We start from the raw sequence: 21,999 nt of genomic DNA on the forward strand, positions 1-21,999 counted from the left end.
GTTTGGTTCCTTTCTGTAATTCTTAACCTCTTTACGGATATTCTGTTTTTTTGAGACCTTGCTCTCTGTTTCCTTTAGCTTTTTGTATTTAGGACAGTTGATGTCTGTGTTTCATCAGAGAGACTGTTTTGTAATTTTCATTCCCCCCTCCCCCCCGTTAGTAGGCCATACTTTCATATTTCTTTGAATGCTTTGTAATTTTTTGTAGAAAATAGAGCATTTTTAATATTGTAATTTGGAGACTGTGGGAACCGAATGTGTTTCCCCCCCAGTCCTCAGGGTTATTTACTGTGGGTTTGTAGTTGGGTGTTTGTTTAGTGACTTTTTGAGACTATTTTTATAAAGTCTGTGTTCTTTGTTTTGGGTAGTCTCTGAAGTCACTCTCCCTTAGCTTGTGGTCCCTTAGCTTAGTGTTTCTTGTTTTTGGTTTTTCAGATGTTTTAGTAAAATTTAAAAAATTAGTGCAAAAATCCATGATAAAGAAAATACAGAAGTTTATCATCAGGATCAGTATGTTATCTTGTCCAAAGATGACAGATCTTTTCACACATGGGTCAAACAAGGAACCAGCTCTTAGTGCTCACAGCACTGTTGAGACAGGTTGCAGCCTTTTAATAAGACTTACTAAAGGTTCATTACTAAAGTAATTTCAGTGCTATACAGTAGCAGTTTCTTTTCTGTTGTCCGTGGATAGTGCTGCTCTGAGAGCTCTTCAAACAAGAGCCACTTTTACCTTTGCCGTGTTCAGCTAGTTTGCAGATGCATGTCTGGAGCCAAGAAGGAATAGAAATAAAGGAAAGTTAAAAAGTAACTCTCCCAATTTTTGCCCATTAGGTCTGTGTCAGGGCATTTCTTCAATGATTAGCCACAGTGTTTATAACTATCTTAGTCTTCATTTCCTGTTTTGACTCTAAAGAATAATCTGAGGTGAAAGTAGAGGGTCTTCTCAGGTTTTTTTTTTTTTTTTTTTTTTAAGCATGTGTCTCGCCCTGGGTATTTGTGTGGTTTTCTAAGCCTCCTGTTACAAGGGAGTTCTTTGTAATGTCATAATTTCCCAAAGAAAATTGTCTCTCACCCTTTCTTTCCATGCCTTAGGTGTGCTGTTGTTTACTCAGTTATAAACCTTTGTCCCAAGGAAGAGGAGGTTCATGCACCTTACTATTTGGAAGGAAATGCTAAATAGCAGCTTTTCTTTCCATGTTACGTAAAACAAAGGCAAATAAATACCTCTTGTCATTTCTTAGGTAGCCCCAGACAGGTTTATACAAACATAATGCTGTGAGAAAAAGTTCTACAGGGCTCCAGAACTAGAGACCTGGGTCCCACACTGCCTTTTTGGGACCTCCACTGTGCCCCGGAGAGATGGGGGTCAAGGGCAAGTAAAAATGCTACAAAGCTTTCCTACCATTTCTGTTTTCTGTTTCTGTTTTCTAGATTTAGTGTGCTTGATTGCTGTAAGCCTTTGTTTCAGAGTTCTGACAGAGCTGATTCTGACAGATTTTGCTTTGAGTTTTGTTTTGAGTTTTGCTTTGAGATTTTGTGAAGGGGTGGGTAGGCTCTTGGAGTTCCCTCTTTCACCATTTTGTGTTAATGGCCTAAACATGTGTTTTCTCGTTTCTAATGCTCATATTGTCCTGATTTGGCCAGTGGGAACCCATTCAAGCTGGTTTCTATGTCCTTTTGATATTTCATAATCATTATTTGGATATTTCCTTTGTGCTAAGATAAAATATTCTAGGCTTATTTTTGTCATCTTTCTCCAGCCCTGGGAATCAGCTATTTCTCAAAGCCCTGCTTTTGTTTAGTGGAAATCTGTTTTTAGAAGCCAAGATCCTAAGGGCGCCTGGTTGGCTCAGTCAGTTAAGCGTCTGCCTTTGGTTCAGGTCATGATCCCGGGGTCCTGGGGTGGAGCCCCTTGTCGGGCTCCCTGCTCAGCGGGGAGTCTGCTTCTCTCTCCCCCTCTGCCTGCCGCTCCCCCTGCTTGTGTGTGTGCACACTCTTAAAAAAAAAAAAAAAGACTCTGTTAAGTATGCTCATTTATTATAGAGTCACTGTGCTCACACCCTCTCAGTGCAGAGTTGGGAGAGGTACATATACATAAACAAATGTTACTTTGGTATATGTGAACGTAAGTATTTTAATGTTATTAATATATTGTGAATTAATCATTAATCGTACTGATAGAATATAACACTGCAAAATTCACTCTAGTTTTCACCCTTTCTGCGTTACTACTGCGTTCTTTGACAGTATGAAACTTAACTTTCCTTATTCTCAGTACTTACTCATTTTGCCTGTGTATAATTGATCTTCTGTTGTAGCCACTGCCACCACCCACATGTGGACACCCACCTCTGCCGGCCTAGCATCTTGAAGCTTCTCACTAACCGCCCCCCCCCCCATGCCTTCTCCACTCTTTTGGGTTCAGTGCCTCATCCCTGGCTGTCCCTGCATGGACCCTTCCTCACCCTGTTTTGACACTGACATCCTGTGCTGGGCCACTCCCAGGTGTTGATACTCTTTCATCCCTACTCTGACTTTTCACAGTCTGGAACCCTCTTGTGTTTCCTCATATAAATGGCTTTAGTCCTGAATCAGGAAGAGGAAGACCCACTTTTTAAATGAAGTTTATTAATATATTAAACTAAGCTTATATGAAAGGAGCATTTCACAGGCTTATTTTCAAGAGAACTAAAGTTGAATAGTCATTTTCTGGTTCTTATTAATGAAGGATTATGAGCAGTTTGGCTAAATGAAAAACCACCTTTTTAAAAGGGTTGTATGTAGATAATCTGGTAAGAAAGGGTAGTTGTCTTTTTAGAACTTTAATAGTTTCCAAGTTGAAGGTAAGTCGTAGTCACCTAAATTTTAGTGAAGAGAAGAAACAGTTTGATATTACCTTGCCAAAGTCATCCAGCCTAGTAACTGGTTGAGTTGATTTGAATCCAGGACCACTGGACTCTGAAGCCTGTTCTTTCATAAAAATCTGCCTTAATTAGTTAAAATGCCTTACCTATTTGTTGATGTTGCATTTTTTTAAAAGATTTTATTTATTTATTTGAGAGAGAGAATGAGAGCACGAGAGGGAAGAGGGTCAGGGAGAAGCAGACTCCCCGCTGATCAGGGAGCCCGATGTGGGACTCGATCCCAGGACTCCAGGATCACGACCCGAGCGGAAGGCAGTCGCTTAACCAACTGAGCCACCCAGGCGCCCCATGTTTTTGACGGGCTTTGTGATTTTTAAAGTTTTTGGTATCTGAAATGTAAACCATTATAAAGATAGTGTTTGGTGTTCATTCTGATGAAATCAGTTTTGAGTTTTTCATTGAAAACATTTGGCACAAACTTGGTGCGTTCAGAAGTTAAAAACATTGTAAGAAATAGGAAATACCTTACTATTTGTGTACTTTTTGCCAGAGTGCATTTTTCAATCTGAAGAACTCTATTTTGGATTTTTAGTTATTCAGTGGTTTTTAAGTCAGGCACATGCACTTAAAATTGTACAATATTTCATAAGGATTTTTTCAGAATCAGTTTTTCCTGTAGAAATTTTCTTACAGTTGATGTTTTTAGACTTCAGGTATTTGTTCATTAACTGGTTGTAAATAGGTTGAGATTAGAAGTTAGGATTTTCATGCCATCAGCATTTAAAAATATTGTTTATGTCCATATGGGACCATCGGACAGTATAATGGAATCTGGTGGAAGATTCCTAATAACCTGGAATTACCGTTAATAGGACTGCTAATTTGCATCCCCCAGTCTCCTGTAAATACCACTTGATACATACAAACATTTTTGATTAGTGTATTTCTGATATTCTTGTTTGTATTAGTCTGTGTTAAAAAACAATTCATCAGAGTAAATTTAAAGATCAAATTGATTTTATTTAACATTTCATGAATGGGGGCAGCATCCTTTCTGTCAAATAGAAAGGAGCTCTAAGGAGCTGTACAAAATGGCGACTTTTAAAGGCAGAAAGGGCCAGGGACAAGGAAAAAGTGGATTACCTCATCTTTCATTAGGAAATGGTGGAAGGGGTCTGTCAGGTGATTACCTCACTACTGCTGACCAGGAAATTCCAGACTGACCAGTTAAGATTTCATTTCTGGGAGGGTATTATTATTTTTATTTTATTTATCTTTTTGAAAGATTTTATTTATTCATTTGACAGAGATAGACACAGTGAGAGAGGGAACACAAGCAGGGGAAGTGGGAGTGGGAGAGGGAGAAGCAGGCCTCCCGCAGAGTGAGGAGCCTGATGCGAGGCTTGATCCCAGGACCCTGGGATCATGACCTGAGCCGAAAGCAGACGCTTAACTGAGCCACCCAGGCGCCCCGAGGGTATTTTTTTAAAAAATATTTTATCTATTTATCTGAGAGAGAGAGACAGTGCATGGTAGGGGGGCGGGGGGGTGGTGCAGAGAGGGAGGAGGAGAAGCAGCAGACTGGACAGGGGGCTGGATTGGAGGACCCTGGGATCATGACCTGAGCCTAAGGCAGATGCTTAACCGTATGAGCCACCCACGTGCCCCTTTTTCTGGGAGGGTCTTAAAGTGTAATCAGGTTAGGTATAAAGTCTTTCAGTTTGTTAATGCAGGGCTTAGGAGAGGTCAGTTTTGGGCCTTTTATTTCTTTTAACATTTGCTAGGGAAGCCATAACAAAATACTGCAAACTGAGTGGGTTAAATAAATTGATTTTGTCATAGTTTTGGAAGCTCAGCTTCCAAGATCAAGTTGTCAGCATGGTTGGTTTCCTCTGAGACCTCTTTCCTTGGCTTGCATATGGCCACCCTCTTGCTGCCTCTTCACATGGTCGCTTTCTGTGCAGCCTTGGTGTCTCAGTGTGTCCCAATTTCCTCCCCTTACAAGGACAAAGGATTGGAATGGGGCCCACCCTAACAACCTCATTTAAGTTAATCTCATTAAGCCTTTATCTCCAGTTAATGGTTCTATTCAGACGTGGGGGGGCTTGCAACTTGGACATATGTGGGAGGGGCACAATTCAGCTCCTAATATTACACAGGGAAAGGAAGATAGAATTAATTTGGATGGCACTAAGTGTAGTTAAAAGAAATTGATAGGGTGGCACTTTTGAAAGTTTAATTTGGCTTTATACAGGTAAGGGGGTAAAATTTCTTCTATCCTTCTAGGTTCCCTGGCTTGGGGCCTTGTAAATTAGACTGACAAAAGAAAGATTAACAAGAGAAAACAAACAAGTTTAATTTAGAGTGTGCTCCTACCTCCGAGTAACTCGGGGGTGGTTAGAATTTGCCAACTCTACCTAGTTCCATGGAGAGCGGGGGAAGGGCACTTATGGAAAAACAGATAACTTTTTGGAAAGATAGGTAAATGGGCCCTTAGGAGAATTGATGGGAGAAATGATAAGTTTGTGGCAATGTCTGGGTGTGGTGCTGATTTTGTGTGTGTGTCTGTAGGGAAGAGTTGCTCCAGGGGAGGGGACTGATAAATTCTTTTTGGAGGCTCTGCTTTTAGAAAGATAAGGAGTTGCAAGAATTAAAATGCCTTCAGCTCAAAACTATTCTTATGTTAAAGTAGCATATTTTGGGGTGCCCTATCATGATTCCTTCTCACTTGTGTAAATGCCTTAATATTAGCTGATAGTGTTCTTTACCTTTTTTCAGAACGTGAAAACTTTTGCCATTAACTATTCATACTTTATCTTTTAAAACTAAATTTAAATTAAAAATTCTAAAGACATTGCAAAAATGAATAGGTAATATTATTGGTTTGTCTCCTAGGGATTGTTTTTAGTATATAAGTTATCACTTGACGATTGTTTAAAATGATAAGCTTTATTTATTTCAGATTCTCTGCAATTTTTTTTTTGTACACACTATAAAAGCAGTTTTTCATTCCCATTTAGTTGAAACTGTAATTTTAGGACTTTTCAACAAAAGCTTACTGGAAAGTAACATCCTATTATATACATCACAAAGCAGCTTAGTATGAGGCTTCATGTAAGAATAGGATTCCTTTACTCATCCAGAAACACTTTAGTTTCCATTTTGATTTCTGAAGACTTCAAAATGTAGTATACGATGGTAATAGAATTAGAGCTTAGGGTGCCTGAATTTTTCTGTAGTTTATTTTGAGTAGGTACACTCTTACATTTGTTTCATAAATGTATTACTGGCATTGATTGTCTCAGGTTACTCAGATTGTATCAGGGTTTTTCCACCTTCAGCTCATGGCTCATATAAGCTTATACCATTTAAACATTTTCATTACCCTGGTGAGTTACCATTTGTATCCATTTCTTGTGTCTGGCCACTCTTAACCTTTTTTTTTTTTTCCTTTAAAAAGATTTTATTTATTTATTTATCAGAGAGAGACAGAGAGCACAGGCAGAGGGAGAAGCAGGCTCCTCGCCGAGCAAGGAGCCCCATGCGGGACTTAATCCCAGGACTCTGGGATCATGACCTGAGCTGAAGGCGGCCACTTCACGGACCGAGCCACCCAGACGTCCCTACTCTTAACCTTTTGTTACGGTTTGGGATAGTAAAAATAGAATATTTTATAATATTTGAGAATTTTTCTTAAAGTATTTTAGCAAGTTGGTAGTCTCATAGAAACATAGAAACAATATTTGAAAGAATTTGGAAAAGGGAAGATTAACAGTGGTATTGATTTTGTTTTTTAAAATTTCACTTTCGAGATTCTGCAGTTGTAAATATAAAACATTTGTTATGAGTAAACTCAGACATTGTGGTGCACAGAAAGTTTGATTTCTTCATTGTGTGATAGTCTTAAGCTTTGTATTGAAATGAGTACAGTTGCTCAATTGGCTTCTGCCTTATTTGAAAAAAAAAAAAAAAAAGAAAAACTGAATTTGGTGTTTAGATTGGGCTGGCAACTTGAAATTTTTATTGATGCAGTTGATAGAGGCTCCCAAAAAGTTAATTCAGAATGCAGAAAAGCACTAGTGTCTAAAATATTTGGTACTCATTGTGATGATTGTAACTAAAAAACAACAAACCTGTTCATTGTGAAAATTTTCAAACATATATAAAAGAGTATTTACACACCTCCTTGTACTATTATTTATAAACATATGTGCAACCTATTTTCAGTTAGCCCCATTTAGCATTATCTGGTTTTTAAAACAGATTCCAGATACGTCAGTGTAATTGTAAAGACTTCAGTCTTTTATTTACCACCATCACACTATCATTGTCACATCTAAAATGAGTAATAATTTCTTAATGTTATTTAGTGTTCTGTTCATGTTTAAATTTTTGATTGTTTTCTAATTTTCATTTTTTAAAGGTTGGTTTGAGTGAGGATCTGTGTAAGGCCCACATGTGTTTGATCTGCATGTTGAAAGCCATGTATTTGTTGGGGGGAAAAAAACGATCATTTCACCTGTCGAGTATCCTGTGATCTGGATTTGCTGGATTACTTCCCTCAGATTTCCTTTAATTTGTTCCTCTGTGTTGAACTTCGTGAAAGTTAGTAGGTCAGATTTCAGATTCCATCTGGGTTAGGGGTGAAAATATATTATAGATGGTATAATGTGCATCCTAGTTTGTCACATCTAGAGACACTTGATGTCTGTGATTAGACCATTGTAATTTAAAAAAAAAAAGGTTTCCTGGGATTATTTATAGCAAAATTGGCCAGTATTAAGTATTCAATTTGATTTTTGACAGATTTGTACATTTGTATAACCACAATCAAGATAAAACCCCCATTACCTCAAGAATAACCTTCCCTTTGCAGTCATACCCCTCCCCCACAGGCCCTCTCCCCCCATCCACTCCAGTGATCTAGTTTCTGTTATATTTTTGCCTATTTTAGAATTTCATCATAATTGGAATCTTAGAGTAGTAAAATCATTGTCGCTTAGAGGAGATAGACCATAAGAAGATAATTTTGGCAAGGAGCTCCAGGTCTAATTTCCTTCCATTTTTATATGACAGGGACTTGCCATGAGGTGTTGAAGCCTTGTTTCACTGAGTTGGAGAGACTGGACCTAAATGGCGCAGCATGACTTTGCTCCAGCCTGGCTTAATTTTCCTACTCCACCATCATCAACAAAGGTACTCTGCATTTCTTTCTGTCTTTGTGTCTGCTTCTCATTTCTTCTTGTATGCAAATGTAGTTGGAACGTGAAGCCTTAATTTTGTGGAGAAAATTTTCTTGTATTACTATCTATTTCATAGGGAATCTGTTAGTTTTTATTATTTAAAAAGTCAGTTTTCCATCACCATACTGTACCATTTACTTCAGTTGTCTTTTGTACTAATCGGGTCCACACATTTTAACTCAAACCCATTAGATACATTGTATCTTATTACCTTTATCTGTACTATTCCTTAGATAATAACTTGCTTTACTTACTGTAGGTAATACATTAAAAGAAAAATCTGAGGCTTTTGAGGTCTTTGCTTATACCCAGAAGATTTCTTTCTCAGACAAATAAGACTTTGAATGGCACATCACTAAAATTTCAGGAGCGATGAAAACTTTGCAACATTGTTACGTATCAGGCCTCCGTAATCTAAGAAATGTTCATTTTACTTAAAAATCAGAACAAGAGTTTGTATAAGACTTGCTAGGCATTGCAGTTGTCTTCCACTTAAAAGACTTGGTAAGAGAGACCTTGGAATTGGTTAGAATCAGTCTAACTGGCTTAATAGCTGTCTTTGACTTTGTTTTTTCCATAGTGCAAAGGAATCAAGGGAGAGTCTTGATCATCTGTTTGCCTATTAATCATGCTCTACCATGCTAAGGCGTTCATCTAGGAACTTTTGGGGTACAGACAGTTCTTAAAAAAAAAAAGTTTATTAAAAGCAACTCTTGTGGGAACAATTTTTATAATTTGGAAAGTCCTTCCCCAGTAAGGACTTGTCAGATCATAATAGATTGGCCCAAATTTTGGCCCGTAATTTTGTACAGATGGATTCTCTGGAAGGTTAATTGACTTGCCTGTTTTTCATATTTTTCAAATACTGTGAGCCTAGACTAGAATCCAGGATGCATTTCCTATTCTGTACTCATTACATAGGTCTCATTTTGGAATGCTGTCAAATGATTAAATATTTCATTTCATAGCCTGTGCAGTGGGATTTGAAATTGTTAGGAAATGGAGACTTATATTGATTAAGCTGCTGAGATCACTTCTTAGAGATTCTCTGATTGTCCCCTTTCCTCTTAGGTGTAGGTCTGTGTAGTTTACTCCCCTCCCCACTTCCTTGTAAACCCAGCTTCTCTAATGTAGCCCTCTAGCAGGCTTATTTTTTTTCAGGCCTGCCTAAGAGCTTGACTACATAGTTTCCTGCCACCCACCTTTACTTCTTTTTTCTATTGTTTACTTTATCTGAAATAAGTATAAGACTTGTTTTCATTTTCAAGGGAATTGATAAAATTGATAAAAAATTAGCACCTGGAAAGTTAGTTACAAAACAATAAGATTGAGAATAATTTTTGTCTTCATTCAGATGTAAATCAGATTGATTAAGATTGACTGTTGGTTAACTGTTGCTTTAGGTGGTGAAATCCTTACTGCTTTTCAGTTTGCAGAACCTGACCCTTAATTTGGATATAGGTCTTCATGAATGATGATTTTGAGAATTGGGATTGCCACCTCTAAATCTCACTTATTCTAACCTATTCTAGATTACCTACAGAAAATGGTATTTATTTGAACTCTTAACTAGCAGTACTTGAAATTATTTCTTTAGACGTTACCCAGTGTGGTTTTGACAAATACAGACCTTTTAGTAATGACTTCTTACACCTTCCATCTTATCCTTTCATGTCTCCAAATCACTATTCATGGGTTCTCGTTTATAATTAACCTCTTATTTCTGCCAGAGCCCTTTTAATCTTACCCTGAATAAATGGAACAGACTAATTTACTGTGGGGTTCTCTATTTCAGTGTAATGGAAGTCTTTATTTATTGTTCAAAGGCATGAGGACTTGAAATAAAAAGATATTTTTAGAAGTGGACTTCAGTAGTTTTCTGAGGTGTGTAGAATTTTAGCCCCATCATGTGGTGAAATTTTAAACTGCATGTGGTTGAGTTATATGTGGCATAGGGCATTGACGTTTGAGCTGTTGATTGGGACCCAATAAAAAGTAAATTTTACGTAATGTTTTGTATACACATAGGTATAACTAAAATAATAGTCATACATCTGTGGTGCACTAATGTTTTCTCTTGTGGTTTTCTGTTTTCTTTATTAGAAAATGTAAATTTCTACTGATACTACCATCCTTTAATAGTTTCTGAGTTAAATTTTGGGTAATATTTTTATTATTCAAGCAATACTGAACTGAAATGGTTGTAGATACTGGAAAAGTTTAGATATCTCTTTGTTTTAGATGCTGCTTCTGGCCATCTTACCGTAGGAAGGGTGATAAATCAATCCCTGTAATCAGGTTGGGGTATCCTTTCATAGTATTGTTAGAAGGAGGAAGATTCCTGGGGCACCTGCCTGGCTTATTTGGAAAAGCGTGTAACTCTTGGTCTCGGGGTGGTGAACTTAAGCCCCATGTTGGTTGTGTGGAGCCTACTTAAAAAAGGTGGGGGAGAAGGTGGTTGATGGCGGGGATGTGATACTGAAAGAGCAGATATGTGGTACAAAATAGAAAATACAGGAATTTTTATTCTTTTTAAGTACAAAATAATACAGACCTGTTTGATGACATTCCACTACAGTAAATTCATATTCAATATTTTGTAATTACTTCTATGGCTAGAGTGTTAGCATTAGCGCGTTATGGCTTCTTTTACTGCAGCATCTAAAAAATAGTCATTAATATTTTACCAAAATTTATTTGAATAATGCGTAAACTCTTGGCTTGCGTTGAAAATGTGTATTTAAAGTTCAGGCTAAGAGAAGATCAGAAAATTCAGTCAGACTGGTAGTGGAGTTCATTGAAACTTCTTATTTACTATGTAGAGTTTTTGTTAACTAGTGACTCATACTTCGGGCGTCCAAGAAAAAATTGCTAAATTATTTTTTAAAGGAATGCAGAAAAAGGTTTTAAGTATGTAAAGGGATAAAGACGGTAAAGGGATAGAGAGGGTCTCTTTCTTGCTCATGGTAGTATCTTTTTTTTTTTTTTGAGTACGTACCAATGATTGTATAAAATAGTTCATGTGAATACCAACAAAAAAACATGAGGTAAATTCTCTGTTTTCTTTCTACCGTATACAAAGGAGTACCAATGATTGTATAAAACAGTTCATGTGAATACCAACCAAAAACGTAAGAGGTAAATTCTCTGTTTTCTTTCTCCCATATACAAAGGAGGGAACTGAGGTTGAGAGAGGTAAGTAATGTGCCCCAAAGTGCTGGAGCTAAGTTATGAATCCATGTTTGCCTGACTTTAATGTTTATCAAGTTAATAAATTTCTTTTCTCGACTGTTAGGTAGTAGATTGATTTTCAAAAGTGAATATTAGGATGCTTTTATGCATACACTAGAGTGTATTTTTATCCTGGTTTGGATAAAAAAAAATTTTTTCACTTTAGAGATGGCATCTCCAATATCTATCATCACTGCTTACGGATCTAACTTTTCAGTGTCTATGAAATCTTTGAGTGGATCTATATATATTATTTAATTAGTTTACCAATTAATGGACTAAGCTGCAGGATTGTCTAGGCATCTCTTGAATACATTTGTAGGGTAAATTCTTAGTAGAATCAGGGGATCAGAGGGTTTGTACATTTTGGTAGGTAATGTCTAATAGCTCTCAAAAAGGTTGTATTGGGGTGCCTGGGTGGTTTAGTCGGTTAAGTGTCCTACTCTTGATTTCAGTTCAGGTCGTGTTCTCAGGGTCCTGAGTTCAAGCTTTGTGTTGGGCTACATGCTGGGTGTGGAGCCTACTTAAAAAAAAAAAAGGTTATACTTATTTATAATCCCATCAGAATTTTATGAGGGGTCTAGTGTTCTCAGTTTTGGCAACACTGGATGTTTTCACATTTTTTAATCTGCAATTAGATGAAAAATGGTACTTTATTATTTTGCAGTTTAAAATTATGGTTGAGTATATTTTGGTGTTATGGTTTCTTAACTGCTTGTTCATGTAATGTGTTTCTTAGTGATTTTGTAATAGCTCTTTTCACATTGAGGAATTTTTTTTTTTTTAAGATTTTTATTTATTTGACAGAGAGAGACAGCGAGAGAGGGGACAGAAGCAGGGGAAGTGGGAGAGGGAGAAGCAGGCTTCCTGCTGAGCAGGGAGCCGGATGAGGGACTTGATACCAGGACCCTGGAATGATGACCGGAGCCGAAGGCAGATGCTTAACGACTGAGCCACCCAGGCGCCCTTAAATTGGGGAATTTGTTTGCCATTGCAGATATATTTGCTTTGGTAATTTGTAATTTGTAATTTGCTTATTTGTTTTGGTAATTTTTTTTTAAGTTTGTAATTTTTTTTCCAGTATAGTTAACATACAGTGTTATATTAGTTTTAGGTGTACAATATAGTGATTCAGCAATTCTTTACATGTTTTGATAATTCTTTAAAAAACCTCATTGAAGGTTTTAATGAAACGTACAAGAGAATGATAGATAATAATTAAATGAGTACTTATTAAATATCAAGATAGTCGTATCTTAACATTCTTCTATATTAGGTTTTATTGCTTCTGGAAGTAAAGCATTATGTATGCAGTTGAAGTTCACTGTCCTATTTCTTCACAGTCCTTTCTCTTCATTTTTCCCCAGAGGTATTCTCAGCATATGTTCCTATAACTACATATGTGAATGTCAAGTGGTATTGTTATGTATGTTTAAAAATTTTTATCAGTGATTTTCATGTGTATGTCTGCATCTTACTTTTACATTCATTGTATCTTTGAGATCTTCTCCCCCCATGTTGATATCCACAAATGTAGTGTAAGTATCTTAAAACTCTGTGTGGTATCCTATTTTGTTTATCTATACTACATTTTATTTGTTCGTTAAAGTTTAGATTGTTTATAACATAACTTTTGGCTACTCTAGAGAAATACTGCATTGAATGTTTTTATGGTATCTCCTTGTACACATGGGTAAGAAATTTTAGGCCACTGCTCCTCACACTTGAATGGATAAGAAAATAACCTGGGGGACTCCTGGGGGAGCTCAGTCGGTTAAGCGTCTGCCTTCAGCTCAGGTCCCGATCCCAGGGTCTTGGGATCGAGTCCTGCATCAGGCTCCCTGCTCCAGGGTGGGGAGCTTGCTTCTCCCTCTGCCTTTCTCTCTTTCTCTCTCTGTCTCTGTCTCTCATGAATAAATAGATAAAATCTTAAAAAGAAATAACCTGGGGATTTTGTTAAAATGCAGATTCTCATTTCAGTAGGTCTTCGACAGGGCCCGAGTTATAACAGTCTTCAAAGTGATGTTGATTCTGCTTGTTTGTGGACCACAGTTTGAATAGAAGGCTTCAGTGTAGATTTAGGAAAAAATTGCTGGGACTTGGTTAGATATTGCCAAATTCCTCTTCTACATGGTGTACTGAGCATAACTATTCTCTTTACTTTAAATGCTTGTCAGACTTTGTTAGATTATTACAGTTAACTTTTTTGCCATTGTCATAAACTGCATTTTCACTCTTTCTTGGACATGGAGTTACATTTATTAAGTAAACTGTATGTCCTACATGGGGCTTAAGCTCCACCAGGTGCCCCTAAATGATATTTTTTAAAAAAGCTTTATTATTGGGGTGTGTGGCTGGCTCAGTTGGTAGAGCATGGAACTCTAAATCTTGGGATTGTGAGTTCAGGCCCACCTTGGGCATAGAGTTTACTTAAAAAAAGAATAAAAAGCTTTATTATTAAGTCTTTGCTACAGATCTGTTACATCTTGTGTTAGTGTTGTATCTAGCAGCTTTAGTTCTTACTCTGTTAAATTTTGGTTTTTTAAATATGGGCAATCATACATTCACTAATAATAAGTTTCCTATCTACCTTTTTAGCCTTATTACTTGTATTTCTTATTATTATGTTATTGTGTATGTGTCAATCTGTGAAGGGTCTGGGTTTTATCCTGCTAGCAAGCTAACATAGGTGCTGGCAGGAGACATGAGACTCCTGGATCAAGGGCCAAGAACTTATTAGTAGCATGACAAGCAGAATAAGCATGATGTTGGCACTGGTTCTTCATGCCCACTAAAACCTTTGTAGTTGACATGGATGGGTCCAGGTGGATGCTACCCTTGGTGCTGAGTGGGGGAGTCTGCCGCATTTATAATCTTGCTTTTTGTCCCAGAGAAGGATGCTACCTGTCATCCCTCAAATGATGCTCACTGCAGACATAAACTTGAGAAATGGGCCATACAAAGAGCAGTGAAGGCCTTGCATTCTTGCATTCTTGGCATACAAAAAGAATGAAAGGAAGTGCTCAGGGCCCCTGATGGGTTTCCTGTCCCAACAATCAACCCATCAGCCCTACATGTTCTTGGCCAAACTTGAATTTTCATATGATTATACCACTCTGTCAGCCACTTTGATTATTCTAAGCAAGGCTAAAACCAAATCCATTTAATTGTTTTATACAGCATTTTTAATTAAGGCTTCTGTTAACATTCTGAACAGCAGGGTAAGGCCAGGATCTAGCTGGTTGTGAGCAAATCCTAGAGAGGACCGGTAGGTGATCTCCCCCCCGCCCCCCAGCCAGCCAGTATGTGGTCTGAGGCTTCTCTGTTATCCATTGAAATCCACTCAGGAGAGTTTAAACTGACCTGATTTTTGGTGTCCTTAACCTACAATTATAAGGACAGTAGATGGGCCAAAAAACAACTCTCATCCTTCATTGAAGCTAGCCTGTGGCTTATTTTCCCTCACGTAAAGACATTCCACCTGAAGGGGCACAGATCACTTTAGTTAGGGATTTGTTGTTAAACATGATTTGGATTACTATTAAATTAGTTTGGTTAAGAATCATGGACATTGTTACCATTACTTGGAGCATCATTTGCCATATATGGCATAACCTGAGACCAGTCAGGTGTTCGGAGAATCATGAATTTTTATCAGTTGGGTTTTTTGGGTTGTTGTTTGTTTCTGCTTTTTTAAGATTTTTATTTATTTATTTGACAGTACAAGCAGGGGGAGTGGCAGGCAGAGGCAGAGGGAGAGGGAGACACAGGCTCTCCACTGAGCAGGGAGCCTGATGCGGGCTTGATCCCAGGTCCCTGGGATCATGACCTGAGCCGAAGGCAGACGCTTCACCGACTGAGCCACCCAAGCACACCCAGGTTGTGCTGGTTTAAGTGTTTTCACACATTCACATTCAGGAACGGCTCTTGACATCAAGCACAGGAGAATAGTTAGGGACTGTTTATGGTCACATGAGTGTTTCTGATTTCAAAGTATATGAGGATGACACATCTAGCAGTGATCAATGTTTTCTCCAGCTTCTGTATGATTCAGGCAGTGGTGCTGGTTCTAGGAGATAGAGCAATAATTGTTTTTCCTTCCTGCACCTTCTGGAGTCAAAGATGTTCCCTCTACAGATGCTAGGGGTTTTTTCTTTCTATACCCATGAAATTGGTGTGTCTTATTTGGATAGCTGATGTCACTTAAAAATTTCCTACTCGCACCCAGATTTTTTATCTGGAAGAGTTGGATGTAAGTGGGTTAAGAACATTTTTATATAATTGCAGAGACCCATTATGCTCACCCTAGTCCACATTGGACGCTGTACGGAGTACTTGGTGAGAAGTATACTGAAGGAAATGGTCACTGTTTTCAGATATAGGACCATGTCGCACCAAAAAGAGAATCCAGGTGGCCAAACCAGATTTTTTGAATTCATTAGGTTTCTTTTTGACCAGACATTACCTTGAGAGGTAGCTTGGCCTGCAGTTTCTCTTAGGGGAAAGAAGCATCATGTGAAGAGATAAAAATAGGTCTGTATATTGAGGCGCCTGGGTGGCTCAGTTGTTGAGCGACTGCCTTTGGCTCAGGTCATGATCCCAGAGTCCTGGGATCGAGCCCCGCAGGCTACCTGCTCAGCGGGAAGCCTGCTTCTCCCTCTCCCATTCCCCCTGCTTCTGCTCCCTCTCTCACTGTGTCTCTCTCTCTCAAATAAATTAAAAATCTTTAAAAAAAAAGAAATAGGTCTGTATAATTTCATAACTCTTACTTTTTTTTTTTTTTTTTTATCCTAATTACTGCCTAGGAAGTGGCTAGGAAGAGATGATCTCTTTTTGGGCGTGCTGCATTCATTGACCAAAGTGTCTCATTAAAGTGTGTGAAGAGTTGAGGAATGTAGAGTTGCAGATTGTTCTGAGTTGAATTTTGAGGAAACCATTTCTGTTTTTTGATAGACTGGATGCCTGTGGATAGTAGGGTGTGTATAATGTCTTGAGTATACTACTTAAATATTGACCCATTGCAGGTTGACCTTCATGACAAAAGATGCACTAATACTGGAATATTGATGGTCCAAAAAATGACATGGATTAATTTCAAGGGTCACAATCGAGTGACCAGAGTTAGCCAGTCAGATTGCAACAGTAACACTGTAACCTGAAAAAATTTCAACAGTGATGAAACACTCTTGATAACTCCAAGAAATGATCACAGGTTTGATGTGTAATGTGTAATGTGGCCTCCTTCACAGTGGGACAAATGGACCAACTTTTGGCAGGCTCACAGGTTAGCATGCAGAGGGGGCTTCTGCATCAGAAAGAAAAAGTGGTTTATTTTGTGACCAGTCTACGGTAGTGGACAGTTAGATGTCTGGTGTGATGATGGATCTAGATAGCGTGCTACAGACTTAAGCAGTATTCTGATTTTAGTTGTTCTTTATGCCAGCATATCTTCTGGTAAGCATCTGAGTGATTCAGAGTGTCTCAGCAGCAGTAGCAGCTTCACAGTTTATAACCCCAAAGAATTACCTTTAATATGCTAGTCTCTAGTTTTTCAGGTGATCTACCAGATGACTAGGGCATTGGCAGCAGTCCAAGAGGCAGAAAAACATAAAATGTCTAGTCCTTAATACTGAAGTCCAATGTTGTAGTTTTTATTTTAGCCCATTGTGCCAAATAATACTTAGCCACTTGGTCTTCCAGAGTTGTTGGGGCGGATGGCTGCTGCCACCCAGTGGACACTGTCCTCTTTTAACGGAGTTGAATCAGCAGTGAACCAGACCTAGGCATTTAGGGGACTATGATTTGAGAGCCTTATTGAACCAGGATCTTGTTACGGTCTCAGGGAGGGGAATAAGGTTTACCCCAGAGGGTAGTTGCCACTTCTTCGTGCAAAACAAATGTCCCAGTGGCCAGGTCAGCTGCATGCTCAAATACTTTGCATTTGATCAGGAGCCTTAATGGGCCCCCTTTTCTGGTTCACTTTCATTTAAGAGCTCAGCAGTAGGGCAAGAGCCATATACCCTTTAAAAAGGGGGTGTACATGGCAGGCACATGGCACTGCTATACTGGGAAATAGCCTCTGAGTATTCCACTGCCCATCAAATTTTCCAACTATATCTCTCTTTTTTTTCTTTCTTTCCTTCTGGGATCATATAGTGTTTTTTGCTAGACTACCTGGAAGGGGACAGGAATCATCTGTCATCCTGTGGTATTCCCTGAATGGAAAAATCTTGAGCATTTTCAGTAACAATTAGTACCAAGTTCAAACACAACAACAATAGTACATTGAATTGCTCTAAAAGCCTCACCTGCAAGATCACTTTAATTTTTCTTTCCTACTGCTGAATTTTCCTCAGACTTCAGAGTCAGTCAAATTGGGTCTTTGGGGCACCTTTTCTCACTACAGTGGCACAGACTAAGAAGTTTTGTACATGCACTTCAGGGTTACAATCCAGGCTTTTGGGAGATTACATGATTTCTTCATCTGTGAATGTGGGAAAGTACACGGTAGAGGAGAAGATAACCCTTTTGGGGATTGCATGCGTGGCTTGTAGGCTTACTGTTTCTCTTCTGATTTCCTCAATCCAGGGTTGATGTTGCTTCTTCTCCTGTGTACCTTCTGGCTTCAGCAGACTCACAGGATGGGGCCTTTCCTGCCCCCATGCACCACACTGACATGTCCTTTCCCACATTCCTCAGTATTTTCAGCCATCCCTATGCTTAGTACTGTCTCACTCCTCTTGGGAGTGGGTAGATGGTGACTTGAGCATGTGTGTCTAGCAGAGCTATAAAAGTTTGTCCCTTTCCTTAAATACTAGTATACTTGACATTCTCATAAAGGCTGCTGAGGTTGATGTTAGTAGGGAAGGGAGGGATCAGGGAGTATAGAGGGCACAGAACACTTCCCCTCCAGGAAGCTAGGTTCTGCATTTATTTTGTTTCCAAGTAGACCGTAGCCTTAACAGATTTTCTTCTAATGACTTTTTAATCTTCCCAAAACTCTGTATCCTCATTGCTGACCTCTATTTCATCTTTGGAGTTGTCTTGGTTCAGCAGCCACAGCAGTGTTTGCCTTTCAGGTGGGACTCCATTGTCATAATAAAAAATCCCCTCGTTCTGCTTGGTAGAGTTACCAAACCTAAAGCACTGTTTGGACACCTGGTTTCAATTCTACTCTTTGCCAGTTGACCGCTAAACATTGAGGGACCCTTAACTTCCACCTGTCACTTGGATGACAGCTGTTGCTGCCAGAATCGTGAGAGTCTTCGCTTAGGCCCTAATGTGGCCTAGAGACCCTTGTATTTATTTTTTCTACAAAATTTAAGCTCTGTTAGTGTACATCCTCACCACCCAAACTGTTAGCGGTCTGTGAATGGTTTGCGTTTTTACCCTGCTTGGGGGCCTACCATGGTGACCTGTTACTACTGTTGCATGGATGCTGGCTGAAGATATGAGAAAATCAAGGGGACTTTATCTTTCATGGCACAATAAGCAAAATGAGGATGAGGCTGCTCCGGGGAGCAGCACCAGTAAGTCCCACAGTGACAATGTGGAGGGGCCCAGTGGATGACATGGGTATGTGCAGTGGGTTTACATTGCAACTGAGAGACTCTGCTCATTGTCCTGGAGGTGGTTGTAAGATAAATCCAGCCCAGAGAAGTGGTCAGGGCATTTTAAGAAAAGATTTGAAGTTTTGATTATGATCTTATCAGATTAATGGGTTAATACTGGGAAAGAACAGCGACGTTTATAAACAGTTGTGACATTCATGATTTTTATAGATTCCTAATTTTTATTTTTATTATTATTTTTAAAAGATTTTATTTGTCAGAGCACAAGCAGTGGGAGCGGCAGGCAGAGGGAGAAGCAGGTTTCCCGCCAAGCAGGGACCCCAACATGGGACTCGATCCCAGGACCCTGGGATAATGACCTGAGCCGAAGGCAGACGCTTAACTGACTGAGCCACCCAGGCGTCCCTATAGATTCCTAATTTTTAAAAATAGTTTTTGGGTTTTTTTTTTTTTTTTAAAGATTTTATTTAGGGGCACTTGGGTGGCTCAGTTGGTTAAGCGTCTGCCTTCGGCTCAGGCCATGATCCCGGGGTTCTGGGATCAAGCTCTGTGTGGTTGGGCTCCCTGCTCATCAGAGATCCTGCTTCTCCCTTTCCCTCTGCCTGCTCTTCCCCCAGCTGGTGTGTGCGTGCACACACACACACACACACACACACACACTCTCTCTCTCTCTCTCTCTCTCACAAATAAATACATAAAATCTTAAAGATTTTATTTATTGAGAGAGAGTGAGTGAGCACAAGCAGGGGGCCTGGGGAGAGGCAGAGGGAGAAGCAGACACCCTGCTGAGCAGGGAGCTTGATCCCAGGACCCTGAGATCATGACCTGAGCTGGAGGCAGACACTTAACCGACCAAGCCACCCAGGCGCCCCTAAAAATAATTCTTGTACATTTTTTTTTTAAGATTTTATTCATAAGTAATCCCTCCACCCAACGTGGGGCTTGAACTCAAAACACTGAGATCAAGAGTCGCATGCTCCACTGACTGAGCCAGCTAGGTGCCTCTATATATTATTTCGAGAATTTTTAAAAAACATTTGTTTTGGGGAAGAGTTTGGAAATAAATCTGAAGAACTTAGAATTTTAACTTCATTTGCCATAACTTTTCTGATACTAAAGAAAACCTTGAGCTATTTTAAATCAAGTAATGTATGATACGGAGTTTTACATTTTGATATGTAAGAGAAGTACACTATGTTTTGCCTTGTTTTTCTTATGGTGGCATTTTACTTTTAAAGTTTTTGGGTAAGCAGATGTCGTTAACCTCTTTCAGAATGATTTCTATTAGACAAAATAGACCAACAGCAGAATCTGTAATAAGTTACCAGTATCAAATACACTGAAAGTAACTACAGAATGTTCTTAACCATTTAGAATCTTGGAAATAAATTAAGCCAGGTTTTATATGTATGTTTACCTATGGGCTTATTTTGTTTCAGTCGTCAATAAATTTTGAGAAGCATTCTGAAAACTTTTCATGGACAGAAAATCGTTTTGATGTGAATCGTCGACGACACAACTCCTCAGATGGCTTTGATTCTGGTATTGGACGTCCTAATGGAGGTAAAATTTGCTAAGAAATAAAAGCTTAAGGATAATTTTCTTCATGCTTTTAAGAATGTAGACAGTGATTAATATTTAGGCATAACCATTTTTGAGTTTATAATACTTTACCATTATCAAATAAAGGTAATTTTGGAAGGAAAGAAAAAAATGGATGGCGGATGCATGGAAGAAATGGTACTGAAAACATAAATCATCGAGGGGGATACCATGGTGGAAGTTCCCGTTCTCGTAGCAATATTTTCCATTCTGGAAAAAGCCAAGGACTACATGAAAACAGCATACCTGACAATGAAACGGGGAGGAAAGAAGACAAGAGAGAACGCAAACAGTTTGAGGCTGAGGATTTTGTAAGTTTCTTGTAGTTTAAATACAAACGAGGTTTCCGCAAGTGTCATTTTAATGTCAAGGCTTTCTCATGAGGTTTTAATCAGTACGGTTCATTTTCTGTAGAAATCACACCAGACAGGTTCAATTATTTTTTTATTTTTAAATTTTTATTTTTTATAATTTATTTATTTTAGAGAGTGGGCGCGTGCACGTGTGTGAGTGGGAGCAGGGGGAGGGAGAGGGGGAGAGAATCTCAAGAGGATTCCCTGCCGGCTATGGAGCCCGACGCGGGGCTCAATCTCATGACCCTGGGATAAAGTACCTGAGCTGAAATCAAGAGTCAGATACTCAACTGACTGAGCCCCTTAGCCTACCCCTCCACCAGGTTCAGTTATTTTTAATCCTTCCTTTTGTGAGGCTCTTTGTTTATATAATTCTCCCTTTCCAATTCCCTTCCCTCCTCCTACTTACTCCTGTGTCTTATGATCTTTTATTTATTTGAGAGAGATAGTGACCAAGATAGCAAGAGAGATCACAAGCAGGGAGGAGAGGGAGAAGCAGGCTCCCACTGAGCTGGGAGCCTGAAGTAGGGCTTGATCCCAGGACCCTGGCAACGTGACTTGAGCCGAAGGCAGACGCTTAACCGACTGAGCCACCCAGGCACCCATGATATAATCTTTTAAAAACTTTCATCTCTAAAAAGCTTTTAAGCTTTTGGAAAGAATATTTTACCAGTATGTCTTGTTTAGACTGTCTCTTTTAAATAACATTTGATTATTCATATATTACTCTTAAGCTAATTCCAGGATAATTCTCCTTCTCTTTCAAGTACTTTATTCAAAAGTTTCTTAGTGGTCAGGGAAAGCAAACTAATTGTTAGCCTGGGTTAGATATAATTAGAAATGTTAACCTCCACTCTTGGGGCGCCTGGGTGGCTCAGTCGGTTGAGTGTCTGCCTTCAGCTCAGATCATGGTCCCAGGGTCCTGGGATCGAGCCCCACATCGGGCTCCCTGCTCAGCGGGAAGGCTGCTTCTTCCTCTCCCACTCCCCCTGCTTGTGTTCCCTCTCTCGCTGTGTCTCTCTCTGTCACATAAATAAATCTTTAAAAAGGAAAAAAAAAAGTACGAACTAATCAGAAAGAATTTTCTTAATTTTTCCTTATTCTTAAATCTCACTGTGTGGCTATCTAAACA

At 39.0% G+C, this 21,999-nt stretch overlaps 1 protein-coding gene across 3 annotated transcripts in view; it reads left to right on the forward strand.

Annotated features, from left to right (window-relative positions):
• The window catches only part of GPBP1 (GC-rich promoter binding protein 1), a 68,791-nt gene that overhangs the window by 21,768 nt on the left and 25,024 nt on the right, over positions 1–21,999 (forward strand). For 2 of the 3 annotated variants that reach the window (XM_028119040.2, XM_028119042.2), the window contains exons 3-5: positions 7,944–8,063; positions 20,352–20,475; positions 20,602–20,825. In XM_028119040.2, coding sequence (XP_027974841.1) covers positions 8,001–8,063; positions 20,352–20,475; positions 20,602–20,825 — 411 coding nt within the window. In that variant the 5' untranslated portion in view covers positions 7,944–8,000. Of the gene's footprint in view, positions 1–7,290; positions 7,481–7,943; positions 8,064–20,351; positions 20,476–20,601; positions 20,826–21,999 lie in introns of all 3 variants that reach the window. The other variant, XM_028119041.2, reaches the window with a different exon arrangement.

The sequence above is a fragment of the Eumetopias jubatus genome, unplaced genomic scaffold (genome assembly GCF_037043125.1).
Source record: "Eumetopias jubatus isolate StellerSeaLion01/CBP00866 unplaced genomic scaffold, mEumJub1_p1.0 scaffold_5, whole genome shotgun sequence".
Classification (NCBI taxonomy): Eukaryota; Metazoa; Chordata; class Mammalia; order Carnivora; family Otariidae; genus Eumetopias; species Eumetopias jubatus.